Below are 22,500 nucleotides of genomic sequence, written 5' to 3' on the forward strand. Positions count from 1 at the left end.
ACTGAAAGAAGCCTGTCGTATATATGTATATATATATATGTATGTGTGTGTATGTGTCTGTGTTTGTCTCTCTAGCATTGCTTGACAACCGATGCTGGTGTATTTACGTCCCCGTCACTTAGCAGTTCGGCAAAATAGACCGATAGAATAAGTGCTGGGTTTACAAAGAATAAGTCCCGGGGTCGATTTGCTTGACTAAAGGCGGTGCTCCAGCATGGCCGCAGTCTAATGACTGAAACAAGTAAAAGAGTAAAAAGAGTAAAAGAGTAAAGAGTATAGGCCTCAACTCAAACAAGATCTTGTGCAACTGAAACCCGAGTGTCCCTTTGGTTAGCTGAAAGCAGTTTTGGCACAAACGTGGCAGACACACGTCACACCCAAATCTTCAGTGATAATGGACTGAACTGAACTGTAACTAATCTGCACATCCTCTGATAACCCACGTATAGTGATTTGAGGATTTCCTCTCGCTGTTGCACACACACACCTACAATGTTTTTCTCAGTTCTGCTGGCTGACGGTCTCCCAGAACTTTTGACATTTTTTCGGCCATCATGGAAACGTCTGAACCACTCATACACTTGTGTGCGGCTTAAACACTCCTCTCCATACACTTTCTGTAACTTTGTGTAGGACTTTGAGCAGGTGCCACCATGATAACTTTCTCTGTCATGGTCAATGTGACGATCCAATGCAACACACCTTTCTTTCCAGCACTGCTGTAAACAGCAGAAGTGAGCAACAATGTTAAAACTTGATGCGCATGCACAGCAGAGTTTAAGGTCAATCTTTGCCATGCAGCTTCACTTTACGTGCTTTAGCTTCGTTACTATGGCAACAGTCCGGATACTTATTGATCAGACCTCGTACATATATATATATATATATATATATATATATTCTGTTGTATCTGGGGAGAGTCATTTTCTTTTTGTGCCTTATAATGTAACACACCCACCGGTAAAATTTCCCCTTATTTCTTATTTTTATTTTCCTAAAGTTTTAGGAAAATTTTAGGAAAATAAAAATAAGAAATAAGTGGAAATTTTACCGGTGAGTGTGTTACATTATAAGAAAATTACTCTCCCCAGACTTAACAGAATATGCTTCAATACACGAACTCTTATAAAGAATCTGGCGAATATATATATATATATATATATATACTCTTTTACTCTTTTACTCTTTTACTTGTTTCAGTCATTTGACTGCGGCCATGCTGGAGCACCACCTTTAGTCGAGCAAATTGACCCCGGGACTTATTCTTTGTAAGCCCAGTACTTATTCTATCGGTCTCTTTTGCCGAACCGCTAAGTGACGGGGACGTAAACACACCAGCATCGGTTGTCAAGCAATGCTAGGGAGACAAACACAGACACACAAACATACACATACATATATATACATATATACGACAGGCTTCTTTCAGTTTCTGTCTACCAAATCCACTCACAAGGCATTGGTTGGCCCGGGGCTATAGCAGAAGACACTTGCCCAAGATGCCACGCAGTGGGACTGAACCCAGAACCATGTGGTTGGTAAGCAAGCTACTTATATATATACAGACATGTTTTACATACATCTATATTTATCTATCTATCTGCAATTTGCTTATGAACTAACAAATAATAATAATAATAATAATAATAATAATAAAAATCTGAAGGATATTGGAATTAAGATTCTCAATGTCAACCAGTAAAAGGTGCCATCCCGAATTCTGAAGACTCTTAAGTAAGATTCATGAGATTTTAAGAGACTTGCTGTTGTCACCAAATCTCAAGTCAATATCCCAGCAAACTAACATATAATGTAATAGTTTGTGATAATAATGATAATGATGGACCCAATAAGGTTCTCAAACTGATTAAGGCTGTTCGTCATTATTTCAATCCACAGAGAAATAGATATATTAGCCCTATCTACTATATACTATATCACACCTTGATAATATATATCATATAATACCTTGATAATGTGTGGACTAGGATCCCCATTGACAGGCCCCTGATATAAAAAAAATTAAATGTTAACACTCGCAAGGCACAGGAGTGGCTGTGTGGTAAGTAGCTTGTTTACCAACCACATGGTTCCGGGTTCAGTCCCACTGCGTGGCACATTGGGCAAGTGTCTACTACTATAGCCTTGGGCTGACCAAAGCCTTATGAGTGGATTTGGTAGACGGAAACTGAAAGAAGCCCGTCGTATATGTGTATATATGTATATGTGTGTGTATATGTTTGTGTGTCTGTGTTTGTCCCCCTAGCATTGCTTGACAACCGATGCTGGTGTGTTTATGTCCCCGTCACTTATCGGTTTGGCAAAAAGAGGACTGATAGAATAAGTACTGGGCTCACAAAGAATAAGTCCTGGGGTCGATTTGCTCGACTAAAGGCGGTGCTCCAGCTTGGCCATAGTCAAATGACTGAAACAAGTAAAAGAGTAAAGGTGTAAAAGAGAGATATTAGATAGCAGAAATAGATTGCTGAAACCTAGTCCAGGAAAGACTTCATTAATCCATTGAAAAGAAAAATACTATATCGCCCAATGACCCCTTCTTACATCAGCTCATCCTTCTATATAATGTAAAAAGACCAACACTGAAAAGCCACCTACACTGACACAATAATTCATTTGTCACAATCACCAGGAAAATCCCACTGCATTCTCTAAATACAGTTGGAAGTCAAAGGACACAAGGAAAAATAAAAAATGTGTTATCATAGACAAAGTACTGCTGCTGACCTGAAAACTGTAGAATTTGTTTCTCAGAAGACTTTAAATTATCAGTTACCTGGCTCCAACAATCATAATCAAATATTGCAAATGTATCTTAACTTGCTGCCATATACTGTATTTCCTGTTCAATTTTAAACCCAAGTACTTGATGAAAACGATTGGGATATCACCTACAATACAGCCAACTACTCGGCCAACCACATCTCTTTATTAATCCATTGAAGTATACATTATGTATAAGGAAATAGTCCAGTTTACCAACACACAATTATAACAGACAGTACGTATTTCTTGGAAGGATGCACTTTGAACACTTTGTGTTTATGCAAAAAACAACCAATCACACACATACACACACGCATTTATGTGTGCATGTATATCAGAGATTCTCAAGCGTTTTGGGCCACCACACCCCTCATGGCCACAAAATACCCTCAGCACCCCACCCCTATTTTTATGTATAAATAAATATTCTATATTTTACCATGTGCTTAACTCTAAAGCTGAACTACTTACAGATAGGTGTAACTATCATCGATAATAGTAAAGTGATCGCTTCTGTTACATGTGACAAAACAAAAGAAGCACCCAACTCCTTTAAAGACATTGACTTTCCATTTTTCAGACTTATTGATGAGTATGTTTGGAAATGCTGTCATGGGGATAATGAAGTTAGAAAACGGGCTGATGAGAAGAGGAAGAGGTTCAGTGAATGGTTGAGAGCGGTTGGGTACAGGAGCAGAAAAAGCAGCATATGAAAGTTACAAGACAGTAGCCAACAAGGCTACGAAGAAAGAGATAGCAAATGCACAAGTGGCAAATAAGAAGATGCTCAGAGAATGTATGGCTTTAGAGGTGGTTCAATTTCATTTGCAATTCATATTATTCCATAGCCTGAAGGAATGCATGTACTCTTTTCACGATTGGGAAACAAACTTCTCTTGCATTTTCCTTCTCTCTCTCTCTCTTTCTCTCTCTCTTTCTCTCTCTATCTATGTCTCTCTCTCTATCTCTTTCTCTATCTCTCTCCCTCTCTCTCTCTCTGTCGCTCTCTCTTCCTCTCTCTTGTACTTAGATACATACATATGTATATGTATACACACACATCTCTCCTTACACACAAAAATCCATTTATGCTAATGTCGACTTTGTAAGAATATACATATTATAGAAGCACACATTACACGTGTATCTATTATTTAGCTGCAATGTGATAGAAGGAAAGAGAGTTGCACTTTATATGTACGTGTGTGTATGTGTTCACAGAACATTTGTTTGTAAAATTTGTACATAAATAATTTAGCAGACTCATCCTTTTAGTTTAAATGCTGCACTTTTATAAAGTAAGAACGTTCTTAAACCACATTACATAAAAATTTTACAAACCATCATTGGCACTAGAACATTTTCAACAAAAAAATCACTAAAAGATAGTAACATTTACTAAATTATCACACTAATTAAATATCTAGTGACAAAGGAAAGCATAACAACTTATCTCTGGAAATTATTCAACCTTATAATAATTACATACTGTTACAATCATATTGTCCCTAACACAATGGCAAATGCCCATCAGGCTTTTGTGCTTAAGTCGATGGTAATTCTGCCAAACCAAACAGTTTGAAAATATACTATACTGACTGAGTATACTTTCAAAAACAGGAACATCTATCACACTTATTCTTTCAGACATACAAAAATGTGTAGCATCAACTCCTTGCCTTAGTAAGAATATTCTATAAACAGTTAGTGAACTTCAGAATTTGCTGGTCAGTACACAAAACCTTATTTAGATGGTTCATACCTTTGTATATACTTATGAAAACTATAACACACAAATTTGTCTATTTAATGTATTAAATATGAGAAGAGAAAAAATTTTGGAAAGCTGGTATCAGAACATTGATATGTTGATAATCATTATTCTTTCCCACTTATTGATTTGTAAATTTATTAAAAATTTGATAATCCTCCACATGCTTTGAACATTCTTTGAAAGCTCAAGACAGTTTTTGAAAATTATTTGAAAATTTGAATATTTCTTTCTGAAAAAATCTCTTATGGTTTATACAAAGGTCTCATTTTCTCCTTTCTCATACCGTTTTTGTTCTCATCATTCCTTCCACTGTTTGAACAATTACTCCCATCATAACCCTCTACTTTCTTTTCTGACATTAGGAAGATTGTATATCTTTTACTTTGCTTCATCCTAGCTTATTTTACATTCATCACTTACACCCTTCTTTTCTACTTTTGCCTCACGTTCCTATTTCACATCACCCAACTTATTCTTTCTCTTGTCATTTATTCCTACACATATTCATTCACCACTTCTTTTCTCTTTGTCTATCGAATTTTGTTGCAACAAAGCTTTCATTTAATACATGACACTACAAAATGTATTCTAATTTCAACATGGATTCAAATATGCGATATACTGAGTGATAAAAAATTCTACTTATTGAGATTATCCATGAAATTATTCAACAAAATTATATTTAGCAGTGTTTTAAACAAAAACAAAGGAGATTATTCCAGTAAATCACTTAGCTGAAAATGTTAGAATTTCAGTGTAGGAATGGATTTGGTTATAAAGTGAAGTGGTGATAATTATGAATAGGTTTTTATCTTATTAGAACTTTTCAGCAAAACATAATCTATGCAGATGACAAAACTAAGAGTTCTACATACAAACATGCATACATATGTATGCATGTATGTATGCATGCAGGTATACATATCTAAGTATATACATGTATATATATATATATATGTGCATATATACATATATACATGTGTGTGCATATATGTACACACATATATGTATATATCTCAGATATATATATATATATATGAAAGAGAGGGACGGGGTTAATGTGGTGATGTAGATTATATAATATCAGTAATATTACCTGGAAAAATAGCTCAAGAATAAATTCTGCATATTCAATTCGAATAATGTATGAATTCACATATGTAAAATTATGAGTTAAAAAACTTGAATTAATTGAAATTAAATATGAAATTAATAGACTATAACTCCTTCTAAGTGGGGTTAAAATTTAAAATAATATGCAAGGAAGCTGGCATCATTGAAAATGCAGCGCAAGAGAAATGACGCGGATTTATTCGAATATATGCACTCTACTTTTTGCATAGAAATTTTATCGTTGCTTATAAACATTAAATGTTCACCAGCCTCTTCTTGCACATATACATGCACACATGTGCACACACACATACGCATGTGTGCACACTCATGTACACATACATGTACTCACATACACACACACGTGTGTGTGTGTATGTGTGTATATATATATATATATATATATGGATTTTAAAGGATCATAATATTAACAGTTATAAAATTTATTCATTCAATATAGAACATGCTCCCCTGCATTAGCAACTCCAGAAGCCAGATCTTCTGTAATTTTAGGGAAAAAAATTGAATTAGGGAATTTTTGAAGATGCTTTCCTCAATATTTATTGAGGGATTGCCAAATACTACTTGGCTCAAATATTTTATTTCTCATAATGTATTCACCATGCCCAGAAAGACAATCATTAAATGGAGAAAAAACATTCAGTTATTCATGAATGCTTAAACTACATTAACAATTGCCACTTTATAGCTTCCTTTGTTTTGTATATCGGGGAGCACTCCGTCGGTTACGACGATGAGGGTCCCAGCTGATATGATCAACAGAACAGCTTGCTCGTGGAATTAACGTGCAAGTGGCTGAGCACTCCACAGACACGTGTACCATTAACGTAGTTCTCGAGGAGATTCAGCGTGACACAGAGATTGACAAGGCTGGCCCCTTGAAATACAGGTAGAACAGAAACAGGAAGTAAGAGTGAGGGAAAGTTGTGGTGAAAGAGTACAGCAGGGATCACCACCATCCCCTGCCGGAGCCTTGTGGAGCTTTTTTAGGTGTTTTCGCTCAATAAACACTCACAATGCCCGGTCTGGGAATCGAAACCGCGATCCTACGACCGCGAGTCCGCTGCCCTAACCACTGGGCCATTGCGCCTCCACTGTTTTGTATATACGAAACTGAAGACATGAGAATATCACTTGTCTTTGCATATGAATTCTTTGTGTGACAATTAAATAGATGCATACATTTCAATACACATTTCAATACACATTTCAAATGGTGGTGCCCCAGCATGGTCACAGCTTGTGAGCTGAAACTAAATAAAATAAAAAATAAAAATAAAATAAAAATAAAATAAAATGTAGCTAAGAAGTTCACTTTTCAGCCACGTGGTTACACGTTCAATCCCAGTGCATGGCACCTTGGTTACATGTCTTCTAAAATAGCCCCGAGTTGGCCAATGCTTTGTGAATGAATTTGATAGAGGGAGACTGTGAAGAAACCTATTATACATAAGTGTATATGAATGTGTGTGTGTGGCTTTATGTTTGTGTTTGTCTCCACCACTGCTTGACAAAGTGTTGGTCTGCATACATCTCCAGCAAAAGAGACTAATATATAAGTACCAGACTTAAAGACTAAACACTCTGATTAATTTGCTTGACAAAACATTTCAAAGTGAGGCTCCATCATGGCTGTAGTCAAATGATATATGTGTGACACATTTCCAAACGATTTTCCAGCATCCAATTAAAACTTGATAACCAATAATATTGTGATGTGTTTTTGAATATTTTTGCTTATACAATGTTACACTGCCTCTCTGCTTTAGTCATTTGAATAACTGGGGACATGAAATTCAGTGTTACAGCTCAATAAACTTCATCTATTGAGTTATAGGCGCAGGAGTGGTTGTGTGGTAAGTAGCTTGCTAATGAGCCACATGGTTCCGGGTTCAGTCCCACTGCATGGCACCTTGGGCAAGTGTCTTCTGCTATAGCCCCGGGCCGACCAATGCCTTGTGAATGGATTTGGTAGATGGAAACGGAAAGAAGCCCATCGTATATATGTATATATATATGTGTGTGCGTGTATGCTTGTGTGTCTGTGTTTGTCCCCCTAGCATTGCTTGACAACCGATGCTGGTGTGTTTACGTCCCCGTTACTTAGCGGTTCGGCAAAAGAGACCGATAGAATAAGTACTGGGCTTACAAAGAATAAGTCCCAGGGTTGAGTTGCTCGATTTAAGGCGGTGCTACTGCATGGCCGCAGTCAAATGACTGAAACAAGTAAAAGAGTAAGAGTATACACTTTGTATATTGAGTACTTTTGCCTTCATTTCTAAACACCAATGTTTTTCAACTTTTTCATACACATGCACGTACAAAATGGTATCTTCATTCTGTTATATGTGGATATTATTTTCACTTGTTAGGCATTTGGTTTATATTTTTAATTATTAATTTAGTATGTTTAAGGTAGCAAGCTGGTAGAATTATTAGCAAGATGGATAAAATGCTTAGATGCATTTCTTCCAGTTCTGAGTTCATATTTCACCAAAGTTGACTTTATTTCTCATTCATTCAGAGTTGATAAAATAAATATCATTTGAACACTGAGGTCAATGTAATTAACAAATACCTATTTCTTTACTGCTCACAAGGGACTAAACACAGAGGGGACAAACAAGGACAGACATAGGTATTAAGTCGATTACATCGACCCCAGTGCATAACTGGTACTTAATTTATCGACCCCGAAAGGATGAAAGGCAAAGTTGACCTCGGCGGAATTTGAACTCACAACGTAATGGCAGACGAAATACCGCTAAGTATTTCACCTGGCGTGCTAATGTTTCTACCAGCTCGTCACCTTTAATTAGTAATTAACTAATACCCTTCCCTCAAAACTGTTGGCCTTGTGCTGAAATTTGAACCATGTTTTTGTTTGTTGGGTGTGTTGTATCACTGAATATTCTGTCATTTTTTTTTTCCTCTTGTTTGCTACATTTTCTTGATTATTACCATACTGCCATTTTAACTGTTTGCCATACAGTATCTACCTTCTTTGTACTATCATTGTGCTGGAGTCAGTATTGATTGAGGTGGTGTTCTGTCTAGTGTTATTGAATATAAATTTGGGATATTGTCATGGTATCTTTTCCATTGTCCGTTCATTGGACATTTTGCTTTTAGTTGCAGCTTCTGTAAAATATTGTTCTATATAGTTAGTATTGACTGTATTAGTGACCTACCTACCAACAATGATGTCCTACAAACTACAATATCCTACCTCCTACTACAGGTAGTATAGCATGTGTGCTCAAGCTAACCAATGTAGAATGACTGGCTAGTCAGTCATTCTAATAGCTACTGTCACCTTACCATGGATCTACTTCTATTTCGTCACCAAATATTAACTGTGTCTGTAGATTTCACCAATTTTCAAAAATAAATTTATTCTGAGGCCTGCAGTGTAACATTACTTCATGGTGGAGGTGCAATGGCCCAGTGGTTAGGGCAGCGGACTCGCAGTCGTAGGATTGCGGTTTCGATTCCCAGACCGGGCGTTGTGAGTGTTTATTGAGCGAAAACACCTAAAAGCTCCACGAGGCTCCGGCAGGGGATGGTGGTGATCCCTGCTGTGCTCTTTCACCACAACTTTCTCTCACTCTTTCTTCCTGTTTCTGTTGTAACTGTATTTCAAAGGGCCGGCCTTGTCACTCTCTGTGTCACACTGAATATCTCCGAGAACTACGTTAAGGGTACACGTGTCTGTGGAGTGCTCAGCCACTTACACGTTAATTTCAAGAGCAGGCTGTTCCGTTGATTCGGATCAACCGGAACCCTCGTCGTCGTAACCGACGGAGTGCTTCCAACATTACTTCATGTCGCCTGTTCAGTAGACATAATTTGTGTAAAAGCTATATTTTTTCTGTGGTACAAAGAGTTCATATCCCAGGATTATCCATTATTGCCCAGCATATATTTGTACTTTCCTCTCTTAGACTTCAAATGGGTCACCATAAAGGCATAGGATTCCTTCAATGTGTATTGCAGAATAAATTGATATATGCACATGATATATCTATGTAGCTTTTACTATTCTCTTTTTTACTCTTTTACTTGTTTCAGTCATTTGACTGTGGCCATGCTGGAGCACCACCTTTAGTCAAGTAAATCGACCCCGGGACTTATTCTTTTGTAAGCCCAGTACTTATTCTATCGGTCTCTTTTGCCGAACCACTAAGTGACGGGGACATAAACACACCAGCATCGGTTGTCAAGCAATGCTAGGGGGACAAACACAGACACACAAACACACACACGCATATATATATATACATATATATGACGGGCTTCTTTCAGTTTCCGTCTACCAAATCCACTCACAAGGCATTGGTCGGCCCAGGGCTATAGCAGAAGACACTTGTCCAAGATGCCATGCAGTGGGACTGAACCCGGAAACATGTGGTTGGTTAGCAAGCTACTTACCACACAGCCACTCCTGCGCCTATCTCAATTTTTCTTTCTTATAATTTTTTTTTTCAGTGTGACCTTTCTTGTTGTTCTGTTGCCATGGAGTTTGCTTCTTTTTAAAGCAATTTTTATTCAACAAATTAAAGCAATGCCTTCAAGCAATTCTCACTTACCAGGCATTGTTTTGATCTGTTGTAGCTTCATATGTTTCCTGTGGGTGTTTTTGATAAGTTTTTTTGGTTTCTTGCACGTCTCTAGCTTACTTTTGTATAGCTTCTAATATATAACTTCTGATATATACGTATTCTGACCAATAAGTATCAGGACTGTTGCTATAGTAACAAAGCTAAAGCACAGAGAGTGAAACTGCTTTGTACAGATTGACCCTAAACTCTGTTGTGCACGCACACTAAGTTTCAATGTTCTAGCTCACTTCTACTGTTTACAGCAGTGCTTGGAAGGAAGGTGTGTAGCGTGTGATCATAGCATTGGCCCTGACAGAGAACGTTGAGCAGAGAATCTGCATCAAATTTTGCCAAAAGCTTGATGATACCTACTCAGAGTCCTATGCAAAGTTTTCATGGTTCTCGACATAATCATGGAGATCCTGTGCAACTGAATTCCAAGTGACCTTTTGGTCAACTGAAAGCAGTTCTGGCATAAACTTGGCACATATGCATCTCATACCCAAATCTTCAGTGATAATGGACTGATCTGAACCATAACTAATCTGGACATCCTCTGATAACTCACGGATGGTAATTCGATGATTTCCCCTCACAGCTGCATGCACATTTGTGATGCTTTTCTCATTTTTGCTGGTTGCAGGTCTCCCAGAACTTTTGTCAATATCGGAATTTTTTCAATCACCTTCAAAATATCTGAACCACTCGTACTCTTATGTGTGACTCATACATTCCTCTCCATACACTTCCTGCAACTTTGCATAGGCCTTTGAGCAGGTGTCATGATGACTACTCTCTCTGTCATGGTCAATGCAACGATCACACACTACATACCTTCCTTCCAAGCACTGTTGTAAGTAGTAGATGTGAGCTAGAATGTTAAAGCTTAGTGTGCCTGCACAGCAGAGTTCAAGGTAAATCTGTGCCAAGCAGCTTCACTCCATGTGCTTTAGCTTCATTACTATGGCAACAGTCTGGAGACTTATTGATTAGACATCAAAATCAATGGTGATTGCAATTGTGATCCCTGTGCCGGTGGCACGTAAGGGGCGCCATCTGAACGTGGCCAATGCCAGCACTGCCTAAACTGGCTTCTGTGCTGGTGGCACGTAAAATGCACCATCCGAATCATGGTCGATACCAGTGCCGCCTTGACTGGCTTCTGTGCCGGTGGCATGTAAGATGCACCATCCGAATCGTGGTCGATACCAGTGCCGCCTTGACTGGCTTCCATGCCAGTGGCATGTAAGATGCACCATCCGAATCATGGTCGATGCCAGTGTCGCGTGGCACCTCTGCCGGTGGCATGTAAAAAGCACCCACTACACTCACGGAGTGGTTGGCGTTAGGAAGGGCATCCAGCTGTAGAAACACTGCCAGATCAGACTGGAGCCTGGTGCAGCCTTCTGGCTTCCCAGATCCCCGGTCGAACCGTCCAACCCATGCTAGCATGGAGAACGGACGTTAAACGATGATGATGATGATGATGATGATATATATATAATCAAAATAAGCAACAAGTATATCCGAGGTAAAAAAATGCCTATATATATATATATGTATGTATGTATGTATGTATGTATATTTGTATGTATATCTTTTCTTTTATCTGTCACTTGTTTTAGTCATTAGACTGAGGCCATGCTGGGGCACCACCTTGAGTTTTTAGTTGAATGAATCGACCCAGTACTTTTTTTTTAAGTGTGGTATATATATTCTTTTATTATTTTACTTATTTCACTCATTTGATTGCAGCCATGCTGGAGCACTGCCCTAAAGAGTTTTACTTGAAGAAATCAATGCCAGGACTTATTCTTTGTAAGCCCAGTACTTATTCTATCGGCCTCTTTTACTGAACCACTGAGTTACGGGGGTCGTAAATACATCAACATCAGTTGTCAAGTGATTGTGGGGCCACAAGCTCAGACACAAAGACCCACACACTATATGTGTTTGTGGGCTTCTTTCAGTTTCCATCTACCAAATCCACTCACAAAGTATTGGCTGGCCTTTGGCAATAGTGGATGATACTTGCTCAAGGTGCCGCACAGTGAGACTGAACCTGAAATATTGTGGTTACAAAGCACACACCCTTACTTGTGCCTATATATATATATATATATAGTTTGGAAGTTTTAGAAAGTCTTTTGTTATGTAAGACTAAAGACTATGTGGAATTGGACAATGTTGCTTTTTCTCAATTCTGTTTGATTTTTGCTTTGTGCGCCTTTGGGAATTACACACACACACACACACACACACACACACACATCATGTCAGCATTATTTTATTCTGTAATAAATTTCCATTAATATGGTATTACTGTTTTCCTAATTTTGTAAAAATTAATATTAAAAACTAAATAGAATGTATGAATATAACTGTGTGCTTTTGATGTTAATATATTGAATATGTGTAAGATATCACAGTTTCATATCCTCTTTGAAATGCATGGATGTACAGGCTACTTCATATGGAAATGAGCATAAATGTATATAAGATGACATTGTTATAAGTCATGTTAACATCTGAAAATATATCTTACATCTATTCTTCTTTTGTAGCTTCTTTTGTATTACATATTGAAACAACCATCCCACTTAAACCATTAGACTCTTTTGGAATATACAAAAATCAGACATCAAACATTAATATATTTTAATTGCTTACAGCCAGAGTGACAATAACACTTTTTCTCAATTCTTTTCTGACATATGAAGAGCAAGCCTTTAGACATTAAGTTCTATATGCTTCATGGCAATTTGATTTATATAATTCTTCCATGAATTCCTACTAATTGTTGCTAGTAGATACCATTGGCAGTTGTCTAAGATTTTATATATTACTTTGTATTTATAAGTACTCATCAGTAAGTGAATATAAAAGAGAAATATTTAAGTTGCCTATACATAAATAATCTGAGACCCCCTTCGGTCATGGGATTGCACCTAGAAAGTTACCCTCCCAGGCACAAGTCCAGGCAAGGTTGTTTATGTAAGACCAGCAGTCACCCTTGCATACCGGCCTCCCCTCTCCATGCCACCAGTGTTATCTAAGCAAAAGGCAAAGGCCGATACAGCTAGGCCCCTGTGACGTCACAACTCATTTCTACAGCTGAGTGAATTGGAGCAACGTGAAATAAAGTGTCTTGCTCAAGAACACAACACGCAGCCCGGTCCGGGATTTGAGCTCACAAACTCATGATCGTAAGCTCGACACTCTAACCACTGAGCCATGTGCCTTCACACGTAAATAATATTGTTGTTGTCATCATTGTCATTATTGTCATTGGTGTCAACATCGGCGAGTCGGCAGAAACGTTAGCACGCCAGTCGAAATGCTTAGCGGTATTTCGTCTACCACTACGTTCTGAGTTCAAATTCTGCCGAGGTCGACTTTGCCTTTCATCCTTTCGGGGTCGATAAATTAAGTACCAGTTATGCACTGGGGTCGATATTGTTTGTCCCTTCTGTGTTTAGCCCCTTGTGGGTAGTAAAGAAATAGGTATTTACACTGGAAGCATTGGTGCCACTGTAGGCCATGAATGGTTTTGACAACATTGTTATCATCATCATCATTGTCATTCACTTTCCTTACTGCCATGGGTTGGAGGGTTAAACAGGCTCCAACAGGTAAGAAAACTCCCTTTTCTCTCAATGTCTCAGTTTTGGCATGTTTTTTCTACGACTGAATGTCCTTCCTAATATCATTCACTTGCAAAGTGTACTGCATACCTTTATTTTCATGACTTGGTATTTGTAATTTGCAAGTCTAAAGGACCCCTTGACTGAGAAGGAGATGGTGTTATGTAAGGTGTTTAGAAATTAATAGGAACAGCTTCATTCATGTGTGTATGTAAGTGAGTGTGTCTATGTATGTGAGTATGTGTATGTGTGCTTGTGCATATGACTATATAGATAATTATATATAAACAATTTAAATATGAATGTACACACTTATCGGTGTAAGAAATAAAAAATAGATGTTAAGTAATATTTTGGTTTTAAATGTAAGCTTAACCGGAGATAGAATCTTGTAAATATTTACATTTCAACGAGCAAGGGAAATCTTTAAAGATTTCTCGTTTTTTTTAAGTTCTCCAAAATTTAAAATTTTGGATTAACTGGATATGGTTCCATAAACCAAATTCAGGTTGGGGTGGGCAGTAATAACATTTAAAAAAGCCTCAGTAGTGAAGAAATTTGAATTTAATTTGAAATTCTATAAAAACTGAAAACAAACTTTGAATTAATAAAAAAAAATTAGATTTTAATTTAATTTTTACATAAAAAAAATTTACTCTTTTTTTTGTAGTTTTGGATCCCAAAACATTCATTTTATCAAATCAAAATTTCAAAGTATGCAGGAAAAAAGGCATCAGGAATCTGAATTAAAATTCTTGCTGTTTTCAATATATTATCACATTATTAATAGTAACACATGAAATTACAAGCCAAACTAAAGACAACTCCACATAAACCATTCTGTAGATGAAGAACTACAATATTTTACTCTAAACAAAATACTGGAATGATGATGCATGTGGCATTTTTTTAGTGGGCATGAATCTAAGAAAGTTTTTAAAATATCTATTACCAAATTCTCACTCAAATCCTTAAGAAACATACTAATCTTTAAGAAAGAAATTCCTGAAAAAACTTCAAACCATATAGCACTTGATTATCTCAAAGACCACAAAAGGAGGTTTGATGTCACACATCTACTTACCTTTGCGGTCTTTTTGTACCTCTTTTACCAGAGATTTCTTCATATATGGCAATATTTGTGAGTTTCAACATACTGTGTTACGTGACAAAAACCACATCATATCCTACAACTTAGCAAAGGATCTTCTATCGAAATGTTAAACGTCATAAGCAGTGGATTGGTGAAAGGAAAAAAGCTCAATCACAACCGAGAAGGGAATTTCATAGGAAAAAGAATTCTTCTCTCTATCTGGTGGGATTGCAAAAAAGTAACTCACTTTGAATTGTTACCACCTAATGCAACAATCAATGCTCAAGTCTACTGCCAGCAATTAGAGCATTTGAACCAAGCTTTGAAAATAAAAAGACCTGCTTTAGTGAATCGAAAAGGAGTGATGTTTCATCAGGACAATGCACGACCCCACACTGCAAAGATCACATCACAGAAGATCAAAGAGCTTGGTTGGGAAAAATCTCCCCATCCACCTTATTCGCCCGACCTTGCTCCTTCAGAGTACCCTTTGTTTCGTAGTTTACGGAATTATTTGGGGGACATAACTTTCGCAAGCCAGGAGAAGTTCAAAACTGACATTTCAGAGTTCTTCACTTTGAAACCGAAAGAGTTTTACATTGATGAGATTTAAAAGCTTGTAAATAGATGGAAGGAAGTCATAGATAATCAGGGAAAGTACATTAATGATTAAATTTCAATTAAATATAACATTTGATCACTTGTTTTCTGTATTCAAAATTCGGACAGAACTTATGGGAAGACCTGATAAATATATAAATATATGTACACATACATCATCTTCATCATCATCATCGTTTAACGTCCGCTTTTCATGCTAGCATGGGTTGGACGGTTTGACCGGGGTCTGGGAAGCCAGGAGGCTGCACCAGGCTCCAGTCTGACACACTCACACACATATATGTATGTATATACAATAGGCTTCTTTCACGTTCTGACTGCCAAAAACCATTCACAAGGCTTTTGGTTGGCCTGTGGCTATAGTTAAAAACAGTGACACACAATGGGACTGAACCTGAAACTCTGCTGTTGGGAAGCAAACTTTTGAACCACTCAGCTATGCTTGCTATAAATAGTAAAAAAAAAGTAAAACTGGAAAAATTGGAGTAAAATTCTATAGAAAACTATTGGCAGAACAACGAAAATAAACTATTCCTTAGCAAATAACAGATGATCATTGCAGGTAGTAATTATTGTCCTTAAGTGGAGTGGATTGGCCAAATCATAAGGGTTTCAGACAAAATGCCTCGCAATATTTGCTTTGTCTCTTTACATCCTAAATTCAAATCTCACAGACATCAGCTTTGCCTTTCATCCTTTTGGGGTCATAAAATAATGTAGCAATCAAGTATTGAATCGCATGGCATCAGTTAACCCCACTTCCCTAAAATTGCTGGTCTTGTGGATGAATTAGAATTAGGTAGTGTCCTAAGTAGTGGGCAAACACTAGGGTCCACATAATGAATTGTACTATACCACTCCCTGTTGAGGCATTGTGTTTGCTTACCTAGAAATCAATTAGCACTTACAGATAAGCTCAATACTTTTGGCAGAATAAAAAATTTTAATAGCAATAATAAATCTCTGAACGAGATGTAAACAGTAACTGCTCGACAACGTAAAGTATACTAGCCATCTCAATATGGCTAACCACTAAGGATGGGTGTTACTGTAGCTTTTAGCCCCAGGAGATCATCGTCTCCAGCTGGCTTTAGGCACACTTTCTGTGCTCTTATGATATTTGCAAAGGGAGGTCATCCCTCTCTCGTTTTACGGTTTACGAGAGAGGGATGGCTTCCCTTTGCAAATATCATAAGAGCACAGAATGAGTGCCTAAAGCCAGCTGGAGATGATGATCTCCTGGGGCTAAAAAGCTACAGTAACACCCACCCTTAGTGGTTAGCCATATGGAAAATTTTAAAAGATTGCTTATTATCCTGTTTGGTAATGAGTATTCTAGATTAATATTTTAGAAACTATATGTAATTTTTTTTTTTTTTTGTCAATATTGTTTTATATCAGATTCAAAATAAATTTACAAGTATGGAAGCCAACAATTTAATAAATATTTTTGAAATTGTGTAATGAAATGTCAGACCTTTTGTAATAGGAAAATGATACAAAGAAGTCTCTCACTTGATTCTTCTTTATTTCCTTTCAGACAAGAATATGCTTTCAAATTATTTTCTAGGGTCTCAAATCTTTCAGTCAAACTTTGATATCGTATCCTATCATCAAATTTATATAATTTTCTCTTTCATGCCATCTGTGCGTCTTTCTTTATACATGAGAAAACTAAATATAAATATGAGAATTAATAATATGGAACTGACAGCATAATTACCACATGATACCATACAAATGCTTTTGTTTTTTGTTTTTAATTTCAAACCTGATATGTTGTTTGGTTTTTGTAAATATTAAATAAAATAAAATGTCAAATACTGTATACCACCATCAGTAACATACTACTACTACTACTAATAATAATAATGATAATAATAATAATAATAATAATAATAAATAATAATAATATAATAATAATAATAATAATAATAATAATAATAATATTAATAATGAAAATAATAATAGTAATAATTCAACTGCAACAACAACAATGACATTTAGTCAACATCACCAAACGACCAATCACTACAAATAAAAACAATAACAATAATAATTACAAAAGCAATTCACAAAATATTTACATTAAAATAATGAAAACTCTCAACTATGTTAACACTAAACTAATTCATAAATTAATTTACAGGAAGCAGTAAATTAATATAGTCTTTTTTTTTGCTTTAGAAAATGCAAACTATTTTATGAAATTTATTTCTTTAACTTGGAAAGCAATTATCTTTTCATATTCAAAAGTAATTTTTCTTTGTAGATTATTCCTTTAAAGAAGTTACCATAGTTGAATGAAGTAAGAATATTAAATAACTTACAGGAAGACTTCTTTCTCGGTTGGGCTGACAATATATTTCAGAGGGCAAAGAGCCCCGATTCTTGCTAAAAGATGTTGCCACGGGGACGGGGACATCATACTGAAGTGTCATTTGTTCACTATCATATCCAGGCTGTCTACTGGCACTCATACTTTTGTTAGCAGTATTTACGTTTGCTCTGTAATTTGTATTTCTCTGGTGGTTTCTCCGTACAATACACACTGTTATCGACACTACTGTGGCTACTGATACTATCACAGCTGCCAATAATATAATTATTACAAGATTAATGTGGATTTTATCATCTGATTTGGTATCTGGTAGAGTTAACATTTTAGATGTCTTATTACTAACTGTAAGCGTCAAGGATAAAGTAGTTACTGTTGATAAAACTGGGATACCACTATCCTTGACTATGAATTTCAAATCATATGATCCAGCATCATTTTGGTAAACTGTTCGAGAGAATGACAATACACCCGTGTAAGGATTAATGGTAAATAACTGCTTATCGTTACCACCTAAAATTTCATATCTAAGAAAAGCATTCACATGACTGTCCCTGTCTGAGGCTCTCAAAACAGTAATATCTTTTTTACTCTGTGGATGGTAATAAATATCCAAGCTAAAAGGGTTAACACTAGGAAATATAAAATAAGGGGCATTGTCATTTTTGTCCATGACTTCAATGATGACATTGGCTGTGTTGTTTAATGATGGTATTCCATTGTCTTTAACAAAAACTCTGAATTTGTATATATCTTGTTGTTCTCGGTCTAAGGATTTTGTAGTTAAAATGAAACCAAAGTTAGAAATTTCAAAAGGAAGTGTATATCTTTGAGTCAATAGAGAATAAGTTAACTGTCCACCTGGTCCAAGATCAGGATCTATGGTATTAATCAAGCCAACAGGAAAATATGGTTTTTCGTTCTCATAGGTCAGGAACTTGAAAGAATCTTTGGAAAATTTTGGCTGTACATCATTGACATCCATCACCTGAATAGAGAATCTCCTTTGAGTTTTTAAAGGTGGTGATCCTTTGTCTTCGCATGTAATGGTAAAATCAGTTTGATTTTCAGTTTCCCGGTCAACAGAATTTTTAACAACTACTTTGTATTTTTTTTGGCCGAAGCTTTGAAGCTGAAGCTTTTCATGTTGTAGGTCACAACTTACATGACCATTCTGGCCAGTGTCATTATCAATAACTTTGACAAATGCAATAAAGCTACCAACTTCTGCTCTCTCTGATATTGTGACTGTATTTCCCGTTGATTCAGTAACAAATTTTATATCTACTTCTGGTGCATTATTCTGCTGATTGATGACATTAACTCGAACCATAACTATACTACTCAAAGGAGGAAAACCTCCATCTTTAGCTTCAATGAACAGTTTATAGGTAACTCTTTTGCCACTTGTAGATTTACCATGAAAGAAAATCTCTCCAGTTGATTCATCTAAATCAAAATGTGATTTGGTTAAATCTGTTGTTTTGCTACTGAAATGATAGGAAATTTTACCATTGTTGTCTGTGTCTAAGTCTGTTGCTGTCAGAACGATGACAGATTCCCCTCTGTGGTATCCATTGTTTATTGTAATATTGTAAATGTTCTGAGAGAAAATGGGAGGGTTGTCATTTATATCAGTGACAGATATATGCACAGTTAAAATTCCTTGTAGAGAAGGCATTCCGCCATCTTTTGCAATAACCCGAATTACGTAATTGTCTTTTATTTCCCTATCAATTTCTTTTTCTAAAATAATTTGTAGGTTGTTAGAGCCATCAACTCTTTTATAAACAGCAAGTTCAAAGGGCTCGTTTTCTTTTTTCTCTAGATGGTATATAATTTTAGAATTAAATATACCAACATCGCGATCAATTGCATTTGCAATTGATCGCTTACTTCCCTTTTTATCACCCTCAGAAAACTCGAGGTTAATTTCATCTGTAGGAAATTTTGGAGAATTGTCATTGATATCTTTGATGATAACTTTAATTTCTAATATCTTGATAAAGGATTCCCTTTTCTGAACAGCAATATCCACCATCTCAAAACACTCAGTATTGTATTTACAAAAAGATTCAGCATCCAGTGTTTGAGCAGTGTAGAGTTTACCAGTTTTGGTAACATTAAACAACTGGCGTTTATCCGTAACATGTTGTTGCAGTTGATTAAATTTGATTAAATAGTGGTCTTTTATAGGGATACTGTTCATTAAATGCGTATCGCTTCTGATATCACCCAAGTAAAATCCAGGATCTTTACCTTCTTCAACGTAATATGTAAAGTCAATACATTCACAGACATGGAGAAAAAATATGTGTACTAGTGCTTGTACAAACATGTTTTTCACAAATATTTCCAGTATGTATGGATGATAAGTCATATCTTAGTGCAAAATAGTTATCAAACCATTCGTAAATTCTGGAAAAGAATAAAATAAAGATAATATAATATACTGTGGCAATTGGTAATACACAATTCCTGCAAAGCAATTTTGTTTGTCCTTTATAATTTTATTTGAAACATGTATAGTTAGATAAATTCTCATTAAAAACTGCATCAAATCCCAAATGTATAAATTATAGAAAAACATATTTTATGTTCATAACATCTTAAATTATTAGTTTTATATCTATAATGTATAAATTATCTGTTTCAGTATTTATGTGAGTAAAAAAAAAAAATCAAGAGATACATTTCTGGTCTTCCTAGGCAGCAGGATAATGACATTAATATGTGAATGACCAAAGTATATTATTATTAAAAAAAAAATACATTCCCATCAACTGTAACAAAGATAATCGTATTTCTATTTTCATGTCATTAATATTTGTTTGACCATTCTAGCATGAACACGACAGGTGTACATCGCTTCAGTTGGCATCATATAAAAATTCTATAGAAATTTTGAACATATTTCTATGATGTTATCCTGAAGTAAACTAAATCTATTGTTCAAGTGTGTGTATAGTGTTGTCTGCATGTGTCTGCTTATGTGTGTATGTGTGTGGGGGTATGTCGGTGAGGAGAGAGAGAAAGAGAGAGAGCACATCTCTCACATACTCTCTCTCTCTCTCTCTCTCTATATATATATATATATATATATATGTAAGTATTTAGAGAGAGAGATAGAGAGAGATAGAGAAATAGACATATGTATTTGTGTGTGTATGTGTGAGTGTGCGAATACACATACATATATATATATATGTATGTATATAAGTACGTATTTCTAAATAAATAAACAGATAGACATATGTGTCCATTTGCTACAATAATATATACTCATATATGCACACATTCATACATATGCCCATGTATACATGCATAAACACACATACACACACACATTCGCACACATATACATTACTGGTAGTGATCAGAAAAAAGACTACTCAATACCAGTGTTAGAGCATAAAACATATTCATATATATATAGTGTGCTAGAAATTCATTATGGAAATATACAAGGCTTTCACAATCTTCAGCCGGTAAATTCTGAGGAAATCTAAGAGGGAGGATGGGGTAGTAATATTTTGAAAATGAACAGCAAAAATCTTATGCAGACACGATATATGAACCTCATCTTCATATCGCTTAGTGAGAGATAGGGCTCAGAGTGTGATGAACATTAGAATAATCTCACTTTATCAATATTAAACCATAATAACAAGTTTAATATATCTGTTTAGTGTGTGAGCTTTCCAAATATGCGTACTACACTGTCTGCATTCTTACATTTAGCCAGAATTTATTTCAGAGACCAAGAAATGAAACTTAGTCCTGTGTCTGTGTAACACTTTTGGCACCGATATGAATTCTGGCTGATCATAAATAGCTACATACATACATACACACATATGTACATACATAATAAATTATATATTCTAATGACATATTATAATTGCATATTTTATCAGTGACTATATACATAAACTCACACACTTATATACACACAAATATATATATATATGTATATATATATATATATATATATATATATATATATATATATATATATATATATATATATATATATATATACATATATATATACATCATCATCATCATTATCATCGTTTAACGTCTATTTTCCATGCTACCATGGGTTGGATGGTTCGACCAGGGTCTAGGAAGCCAGGAGGCTGCACCAGGCTCCAGTCTGATCTGGCAGTGTTTCTACAGCTGGATGCCCTTCCTAATGCCAACCACTCTGTGAGTGTAGTGGGTGCCTTTAATATGCCACCGGCACAGGGGCCAGAGGAGTCTGGCAAACGGCCATGATTGGTTGGTGCTTTTACGTGTCACAACACGGATGCCAGTCAGGCAGTGCTGGCATCTGCCACGTTCGGATGGTGCGTTTTACATGTCACCGGCACGTGTGTAAATATATATCTTTCTCTATGCATGCTGCATATATTTATGCATGTTGCATGTGTGTGCATATATTATCAGTGTGGATAATGGTGTGCAGTGTGGGTGCTGAGAAGTGTTTGGTACTAGTGTGCATACCT

At 36.0% G+C, this 22,500-nt stretch overlaps 1 protein-coding gene across 6 annotated transcripts in view; it reads right to left on the reverse strand.

The window, feature by feature from the left end:
* Positions 1 to 22,500, reverse strand: part of LOC115218743 (protocadherin beta-15-like) — a 319,818-nt gene that overhangs the window by 176,384 nt on the left and 120,934 nt on the right. For all 6 annotated transcript variants that reach the window (XR_005001782.1, XM_036508589.1, XM_036508588.1 and 3 more), the window contains one exon: positions 17,982 to 20,407. Coding sequence is in view for 5 of the 6 variants with exons in the window: in XM_036508589.1 (XP_036364482.1) it covers positions 17,982 to 20,369 (2,388 nt within the window). In the remaining variant the exon portion in view is untranslated. The remainder of the gene's footprint in view (positions 1 to 17,981; positions 20,408 to 22,500) is intronic.

The sequence above is a fragment of the Octopus sinensis genome, linkage group LG14, assembly GCF_006345805.1.
Source record: "Octopus sinensis linkage group LG14, ASM634580v1, whole genome shotgun sequence".
Classification (NCBI taxonomy): domain Eukaryota; kingdom Metazoa; phylum Mollusca; class Cephalopoda; order Octopoda; family Octopodidae; genus Octopus; species Octopus sinensis.